Below are 8,915 nucleotides of genomic sequence, written 5' to 3'. Positions count from 1 at the left end.
TCTGGATATGATTTTTCCAAATAGGGGATTTTATTTTAATCAGAAAAAATAGGAACAAGAAAGAGGAATGTAAAAGACTGAAGAAAAAAAATAGCGTAGTTATTAAATAACATTTGTAAATATCATATTTAGCTTTTTATTCATTAATTTCAACATTACTCGTTAATTTGATAAAGTAAAACAAGTTTAAACATCATAAACAACATTACTCCATGGACATAATTATTTATTTTTATTGCAAGAACTTAGTTAAAGCACGTCCATCAAGAGCTAACGTGAAGGTTTCAAGTTTTTGGAAGTGTAACAACAAACATGGCTTCATGTATTACCCATAATTGTTTTTTCTTTTTTTTTTCTCTAGCAACAATTCATGATCAAAATGGTTTCTCTTCAGTTCTAAAGAAAAAGAGGCCAGAAGGGCTACCATCTGGTAGCAGTGCCAATCTCACTGCAGCTTCAGCACCTTCATCAGGTGTGAGAATACCTGTATTATAGTTTATATCTGTTTTAACATAGCCTGGACAAACAGCATTGATGCAGAATGAGGGATACTTCTTTGCCACAACCCTTGTGTAGGCATTAAGAGCAGCTTTTGAGACACTATATGCAGACATTGCAAAAGGCCACCCTTTGGTTTCTAGTGAACCCTCTTTAAAGTCCTTTAGATATTCATCCAAAACCTCATCAATCTTTTCTTCTGTAAGGTTTTCAACATCACTAAGTACTTCTTTAGGCCATCCATCCTTCATATTCTGCAAAAAATTATTACAAGTAAGATAGATGATTTGAATGTCTTATCATGCACTAAAGATAGGTATTTATACACACCAGGATGATCTAAAAAAGGTACGTAATTATGTTATGCATAATTACAAAGTGAGTGGCAAAAGTTAATTGCTGGTATCAGTGGATCTCACTCACATACCTCAAGCCTTCCCATGGATGAGGAAACATTTACAATTCTTGGGGAGCTTGAAAACTGAAGAAGGGGAATAAGTGTTTTGGTTAATTCCTTCACTCCATAGTAGTTTGTTTTAAGACCTGCTTCGGCTAATTCATAGGTTTCAGTTACTATTTTACTCCAATCAACACGACCAGCATTTTCCTGCATCAAACAACACAACAATAAACTTCATTTCTTTGATGAATTGATTAATGGAAACATCTATAAGTGATGTGAATTTCCAATATTACAAGTTTTGCTCAGAAAACTCTTAAACTGGGGAAAAACCATCATACCATAATACCAGCAGAAGACAAAGCCTCACCGTCCACATGTGCCCCAGGAATTCCAGCATTGTTTACCTACGCAATTTCCATGTTTCAAATACTTACTGCAGATTAACTCGAATGAGTATATATATAGATCATAAATAGAACCAAACTGTGTTGTTTATAATGTAACATGTGAAACATGAAGTAAGAACATTCTGATACACTTCATGAATCACACAAAAAACAAATCAACTGTCTGAGGGTATGAATGTTTCTCCACAAAGTATATCTGTAACGCTCTGGAAAAGGTAAAGTATGTTTATGTTACTCTATCCATTGATCTTGAAAAAAGGTTGATGACAAGATTACAACCAACAAAAGTTTTGTTCTTACCAAGATATCCAGTTTCCCATACTGGTTTTTGATGAAATCTGCGAGCGATTTTATACTTTTTGGATCAGTAACATCAAGTTGATGAAAAACAACATGGCCAGGGAGACCAAGTTCTTTGAGTTTCTGAACAGCTTCAACACCCCTCTTCTCATCTCTGGCTGTGAGCACCACAGTGAATCCATTTGAAGCCAATTGCTTGCATACTGCAAATCCAATTCCCTTATTTGCTCCTGTGACAACAGCATAACTACAAAGCAACTTCACAAGTTAAGCTAACATGGACACGATTCACTGAAGTTATGTTCATATGAAGATTGTGGCCAAATTCAGAGTATGTTGAAGAAAAAGAGGAAATTGCTTTTACCCTTTTGTTGTTTCTGCCATTACACTTGAATGAGGAAAGTTGTTGCAGATGAAAAAATAGTGGTCAGAAACAAGCTGCTGATAAATGGTTGAGGTGCCTCCTTTTTCATGTCTTTCCAATTATGTTCAAACAAAACAACTGTGCTAATGGCCGAATGATTTAAATGCTTTTGAACTTTGTGTTGAACGAAAATTCACGATAGCTTCTACGAGGTTCGGTGTTAATGGCCCACATTTTTGGTTGGTTTCAGCACAAAGAAGTGTCATCCCCTATCTTATTTTGTGTTTGCACTTCGAACCTTATGTTCCTTAATCGGCACATACCATAGCCACGAAATTGTGTTTCAAATAAACCATTTTATGTGTGTGAAAAAATTGAAAACTTAAACTATTTTACTCCACAATATCTATAACTACTAGTTTTTTTATCGGGATTATTTTTGATTATTCATTAAAAATTATAAATGTGTAACAAAAAGTTTAGATTAATATTTTATTATTAATTCATTAATTTTAAAAATTTAATGAAGTATAAAATTAATATATATATATATATATATATATATATATATTACGTGTTTTTCTCTTTTTTTTCATTTTACCCTTTTCATTATTATTTTTAAATTTAAATAATTATTTAATAATAAAAATATCATTTTTTAGTTTTATCATTTTGATAAATTTAGTAATTACTTCTTTGAAATCAAATAACTACTTATTATAAAAGAATTATTTATTATTTTATCATTTTAAAAATTAATTTTTTAAATTTAAATATTTATTTATAATAAAATATTATTTATACAATATTATTTAATTCAATAATTAAATTTTTTAACTATATACATATTTATTTTTCTAATTTTATCTATATAATTACTATTTTCAAAATTTAAATAATTTATGGATATTTAAATAATACACAGATGCAAACAGCACCTACTGCACCCGTGTGTTTAAACTAGTGTACTATAAAGTTAACTGTTAAAGTTATTATTACTTGGCAACATACCACATTTTTTTTAAGCAATTTGATAATAGAGGAACAAAACTATTCCATTTTTTAAAATTGGAGAATAAAAATTGTCATGAAAAATTATAGAATTAAAATTGAATTTTAGTTTAGTTATTTTGTCTCTTTTAAGAACACCTATCAGTATTAATTGTCATGAAAAAAAATTATAGAATAAAGGTTTGGTTTGTGCCAATCTAATTATATTGAATACATTGTATTCTGTGTTCAGCCTAGTATAATGATCGCTTTGCATCAATTTTATAAAAGAATATTATATAATCAAATGAGAAGTGCTAAAAATGCACCTTGTAACCCTCTTTTTATTTTTTATTTTGGTTAAAATTTACTAAATCTTTAAATTAAGATGAGAGAGTTATTAAATAAATTGTGAAACCTATCAAATTTTGTGATTTATAATAAAGTTAAATCTATACAAGAAAGTAAGTTCAAAGGAATAAGTAAAAGAGTGTGTTTCTATAATATGGAATAAGTTTTGTGATACAAGTTCTAATATTCACATCATATTATGACACATTGAAATTAAAAAAAAAAAAAAAAAAAACCTGATAACATACTATCAAATGACCACAGCATATTTATACACATAAAAAGAGGTTTAATCATGCACCATTAGTTCAAAATATTCTACAATCGAATCAATTAGAAAAATTTTAAAGATGTTCCTTTAAGTATTTACCATAAATGGTTGTTTGATTCATTTCACGAATAAGATGTGATGTTTATGAATACTCCAAAGTCACCTCAATGCATGGATCTACTTTGTTAGTAACACCTTTATGTATGCCTATATATACAATACAATGATATTTTGATCCACTTTTAATTCGTCATTCCAATCACTTTTTAATTATCACATCACACTACTTAAAAATATCAAAATAAATAATTAAAAAGTAATTAGAGTGATAGGCTAAAAGTGAGTAAAAATATTTGAAAAAGAACAAGAAACAATTTGATATGTCTAGAGTAATATTGATTCAGAGAGTATAACAGATATAAAGAGTTTGATCGAATGAGAAATACATCCATTGCAATATAATAATAGGAAAATGAAATGTGGTTTAGAAAAAGGAAAGTACTTCATTCTTTAAGAAAAAGAGACCAGAGGGACCATTATCTGGCAACAAAGCGAGTCTGACAGGACACTCAGCACCTTCATCAATGGTTAAAAACCCTACATTCTGGTTTAGATCAGTCTTCACAAAGTCAGGGCACAAACAGTTTATACGAAAACGAGGAAACTTCTTAGCCAACATTCTTGTGTAAGAATTTAAGGCTGTTTTTGACATGGTGTAGCCGGAAAGAACAGGTGGCCAATTCTTGGATTCCAATGATCCTTCTTTGTAATCGTTTAGAAACTCTCTTAACACCGCATGAAGTTTTTTGTTTGTAAGGTTATTGATGTCACTCAACACTCCTCTTGCCCATTCATTTGGTATATTCTGAAACAATAAATAAGCAAAAACAAAATAAGTTTATATTGATAAGAAAAAGATAAAATATATTTTTGGTCCCTTATTTTTTAATGAAAATTAGAATTAATTTCTCTTCGAAACTTTGATCTAATTAAGTATTCCAATTTTAGAAACTCTTGAATTTGGTCCTTTCAACCAATTTTCATCAAGTTTAGTTAACGTTTCAAACGCGTTTCTCAGCTAACATTAAAATAAAAATGTGTCAAAAGTTCAAATGCTATCATAAAACGCATTTGAAACAAATAAAATTTGGTTAAAAGGATTAAATGCACTTATTTTAAAGATAAAATACTTAATTGGTTCAAAGTTTCAAAGATTGACTAATTCTAATTTTCACTTAAAGTTAAAAAATAAAAAAATATAGTTAACCCAGAAAAATATAATAATTATTTGATCTATTTCAATTTTAGTATAATGAAACAAAAAATAATAATTTCTGTATAATTTTACCTTCAATACACCTCTTCTAGAGGAGACATTGACAATCCTAGGTGAAGTGGATCGTTGAAGGAGGGGAAGAAGTGCTTCTGTTACTCTTTCTGCACCAAAAAAGTTTATTTCAACACATTCTTCGGCTAACTCATAATTTTGTGGAACTATTATATTCCAATCTGATATTTCACCCCTTTTCTACAAGAAAAAAAAAAAAAAAGAAACACCATTAAAGCACATAAATTCATACTCAATAATTTAAACAATATACTCTTAAGAGTTGTTAAAGTATTTGGTTTTTAAAATTTAAATTTGGTTTCATCATGATCTTACTTTTGGAGAACGATTTGATAGGTTATAAAAGTGGAAAATATATATAAACTAGTTTTGATACTCTTAACATTTTTTGGAAACATGAACGTGATAAGCTATTTAAATATAATCATCATAAAAATAGATATTTCAAATACATAACTTATGTATATTCTAAGTATAAATTCATAAAACTTTTATTTTGTTCTAAAAAGAATTATTATTTTTTCTATATTTACTTTAAACACAATTTGAGTTAAACGAATCTTCCAAAGATATTGTCGAGAGTTTTTACTATGGAAAATTATTTTTTTAACAAAGTTTTGTTGATAAATTTGACAATACACACATGACAACATGTTAATGGACGAAAAAAAAAGTTTGATGAGAGTTGAAAAGAGAAGAAAAAAAGTCTAGTATGTTGAAAAAAAATGTCAAAAAAAGTTTCTCATAGTCCTTTTTACTATATATATAAAATAAAATATACTAATTAAATAAGTAGTTAATGACTTTAAAGTTGAAGACAAAGCACCAGGACCAAATACCATTGACCAGTATCTATTATTAATAGTTATTTTATGAAGTATTTAAACATGCACCCAATAAAATTATTACAATTCTTTTTTGTAACCTTCTAACAGCCTCAATCTCGAGGCATGCACATGCAGTGTTTCAAATCATGGACTATACCATGTGATAATTCTGTAGTTAACATTACAATAGTCAACTCAGCTTCTGAAAAATGTTTCCTAATTGCAATTAATTGTACGTGACCCTGACATCAAGGTTTTAAAAATTTCTATGGTTTCATCATTGTTGGAGACATCTTTATATTATATAAGGAAAAATAACACATATATTGTTGATTCTTACTTGTATATAAAGAAGTGAGTAATAAATAAACTATTCTGAGAATTAAAGAGTTAAAATTGAGGATTGTCATTACAACTGAATAAACTGTCGAAAAGAAATTGTATTAAAAGGTTCACTACAACAAAATGTCTTATTAGTAACTAATTTTAGGGACTATTATAGTGACCAATTTAGATACCAATTTACAAAATTAAAATTCATTGGTTACTAAAATAGTCACTAATATAAATAAAAAAATATAATTGGTCACTAAATTTGTCACTAATTAATTAGAGACCAATTTAGTAATTAAGTTATTGTGATAGCCAAAATTTAGATAGCTAATTTTTAGTGACCAAATTTCTTTGGTAACCAAAACTATGTCAGCTAATTTTAAAAACCAATTAAGTGACCAATTATAATTGTTTATTCATAATAGTAACTATTTTAGTAACCAATAATTTTTTTACTTTGTAAACTTGTATCTAAAATAGTAGTTATAGTAACTAACAACTTTTGGTTACTAAAATTGGTTACTAATGAAGCATTTTCTTATAGTGGTTTGTCAATTTTTTAAAAGAGTTGTATGAGAAAATTTTAGTTTTTGTCATTGTATAAAGGTTTGTAGTTTTTATAAAAAAAATATATATATTAATATTAATTTTATTAAGTATTTGTGAATGTATGAAAAAAAAAGTTAAATTTATGTTCTACTTTTACTTATGCTCTTATTTATAGACGTGCACCCATCAAGTTAAATTTACATGATGCTTCTATTTCTATTTCTATATATTTATGCTAAAAAGTAATTATTTTTTGAAAAATTAAATATGTTTTTAGTTGTTGTCCTTAAACTTATATATTTTGGTTTTCAAATTTAAAAAATGAATAAATATAATTTTTCTAACCAATTATATTATTATTTTTTTTTTACATATCAAATGTATTTCTCATCTGATATTAAAGTGAAAATATATTAAATAGTATAAATAACTCTAATGTCAATTTAAAATGTGTTTAATATATAAATAAAATTTAACATAAAATGACTATATTTTACTTATTTTTTAAAGTTTAGATATTAAAAAGTATTAAAATTTTAAACCAAGAAAAATTTTAATTTTGTGTCAAAATTTAAAAACTAAAAACATATATAACCATTTTTCGAATGAGTAATTTTCAACCCACCAATGTAATGGCTTGACATGTATTTGTAAAGACATGGAAGGGATTAACCTTACCTTTCTAAGAACATTCTCTCCATTTACCAGTCCCCCAGGAACACCTGCATTGTTCACCTACACCCCAAAAAGATGAAAAAAAAAAAAATGAAGGAAATCAAGTAGTTGTTTGTTCCTTAAGAATCAGAGAAAATCAATGAAACCAATACTGCAATTAATCTGAACAAGTTGAAAAAGGAGTGGAAAAATAGTGAGACACATATAAACTTGTACCAAGATGTCAAGTCTTCCAAATCTGGTTTTGATGAACTGTGCCAAAGCAGCAACACTAGGAGGGTCAGTGACATCAAGTTGATGAAAAACTAGAACCTCTGAGAGACCAAACTCTTTCAATCTCTCCACTGCTTCCAAACCCCTTTTCTCATTTCTAGCTGTTAGCACCACCATAATTCCATTCAATGCCAGTTTCTTGCATATTCCATAACCAATTCCCTTGTTAGCTCCTGTCACCACTGCATACCTGTATATATATCCAACTCAATAAATAGATCTGCAGTTTATGACTATGATAAACACTATTTTCTTGTGAAAAAAATGCATAGAATCTTTATTAAGTTCATAATATTTTGGTTTGTGCATGACTACAATGATGTTTCTGATTAAGCTTTTATTCTGTGAATCTCTGGACTTTTCTGATTTTTCATTTGCTTTTACAGGTCCAAACTCACACATGCATATATAACAAACTGAAGGTTACATACATAGAAATGCAAAAACTTTTTGAGTATCATTTAATTTTTTCTTACCTTTGTGCTTCTTCTCCCATGTTGATAATGTTTGCTTGCAGAGAGTGTGGTATATGAAATGCTTCACCTGTTCATCTTGTATCCTTCATTTTATATTCCTGCATTGCGAATTCTCAACACGTGTCCACGTATGATAATGTTAATTTAACTTCATCATTAGTAATTAAATGTAAATAGGTAAGATTCCAAATATATAATTTACTCCTTGTATTGATTGTTATTTAATTTTATGTTTGTTCTTATCCGCTTCGCTATTTGGATCATTTGGAAAACTACAAACAGTATTAGTATCAAATTTAATATGTCTTCTTTTAGACGGTGTTTTATTTGGTTCAGTTAAATATCTATATTGAGATAGCAAGTAAAAGAAATTTTCAATATTCAGACTAGAAATTTCAAATGCACTAAAGTGTAACAAATTGCTTTATGCATGGTGTTAGCTGATTAAGGATTAATGTTGAGGTGTTACTGATAATGCAAAAAATTATGATTTAAACAATTTTTTGGAGATAGAAATGACTACCATTTGTCTCATTAGTTTTTTAGATATGTAAAAGTTTGAAGTAAAAAAGAAAAAAACCACTCGTCTAATGAGAAGATTATTGTAGTTGATGGCCCAGGGAATGCAAAAGGTCACATTAAGATTTATAATTTCTTTTCAAAGAATTTAGAACTATTGAACTTGTGTGAATGGTGTTTCGTTACAGATAATGATTAGAAAAATTGTATTGCGTTGAATTTATGAAATCTAAATCTTCGCCTTCATTAAGTAATATAATTTCAATGTAACTATGAGATATGAAGACCGGATACGATATGAGCACGGTTACAGATACAGAGATAGTGTTAA

At 28.0% G+C, this 8,915-nt stretch overlaps 2 protein-coding genes across 2 annotated transcripts; both read right to left on the bottom strand.

The window, feature by feature from the left end:
- Positions 1-213: 213 nt before the first annotated feature.
- LOC114165815 ((+)-neomenthol dehydrogenase-like) lies at positions 214-2,252 on the bottom strand. Its single transcript, XM_028050401.2, has 5 exons — positions 1,973-2,252; positions 1,609-1,855; positions 1,240-1,305; positions 926-1,105; positions 214-752 (listed from the first exon to the last, which is right to left on the bottom strand). Exons 1-5 carry the CDS (start codon positions 1,990-1,992, stop codon positions 375-377), a joined length of 891 nt encoding a protein of 296 aa, XP_027906202.2. The 5' UTR covers positions 1,993-2,252; the 3' UTR covers positions 214-374.
- A 1,706-nt stretch (positions 2,253-3,958) lies between these two features.
- On the bottom strand, positions 3,959-8,133 carry LOC114165816 ((+)-neomenthol dehydrogenase-like). The gene is made up of 5 exons (XM_028050402.2): positions 8,066-8,133; positions 7,533-7,779; positions 7,320-7,376; positions 4,933-5,112; positions 3,959-4,449 (listed from the first exon to the last, which is right to left on the bottom strand). The coding sequence occupies exons 1-5, from the start codon at positions 8,083-8,085 to the stop codon at positions 4,069-4,071; spliced, it is 885 nt and encodes a 294-aa protein (XP_027906203.2). The 5' UTR covers positions 8,086-8,133; the 3' UTR covers positions 3,959-4,068.
- Positions 8,134-8,915: the final 782 nt, after the last annotated feature.

The sequence above is a fragment of the Vigna unguiculata genome, chromosome 10 (genome assembly GCF_037176805.1).
Source record: "Vigna unguiculata cultivar grain cowpea cultivar isolate G323 ecotype 2 chromosome 10, ASM3717680v1, whole genome shotgun sequence".
Lineage (NCBI taxonomy): Eukaryota > Viridiplantae > Streptophyta > Magnoliopsida > Fabales > Fabaceae > Vigna > Vigna unguiculata.
Note: the sequence above shows the minus strand (reverse complement) of the source record. Positions and strands in the feature narration are given on the sequence as shown.

Bases quoted from the DNA above. Each gene is read 5' to 3' on its own strand.
- LOC114165815 (XM_028050401.2), bottom strand. From the start codon at position 1,992: ATGGCAGAAACAACAAAAGG. The intron at 1,856-1,972 runs GTAAAAGCAATT...GTTGCTTTGTAG, and splicing joins ATGGCAGAAACAACAAAAGG to TTATGCTGTTGTCACAGGAG. The intron at 753-925 runs GTATGTGAGTGA...AATTTTTTGCAG, and splicing joins CATCCATGGGAAGGCTTGAG to AATATGAAGGATGGATGGCC.
- LOC114165816 (XM_028050402.2), bottom strand. From the start codon at position 8,085: ATGGGAGAAGAAGCACAAAG. The intron at 7,377-7,532 runs GTACAAGTTTAT...TTTGGGGTGTAG, and splicing joins TTGGAAGACTTGACATCTTG to GTGAACAATGCAGGTGTTCC. The intron at 4,450-4,932 runs GTAAAATTATAC...TTATTGTTTCAG, and splicing joins CTAGAAGAGGTGTATTGAAG to AATATACCAAATGAATGGGC.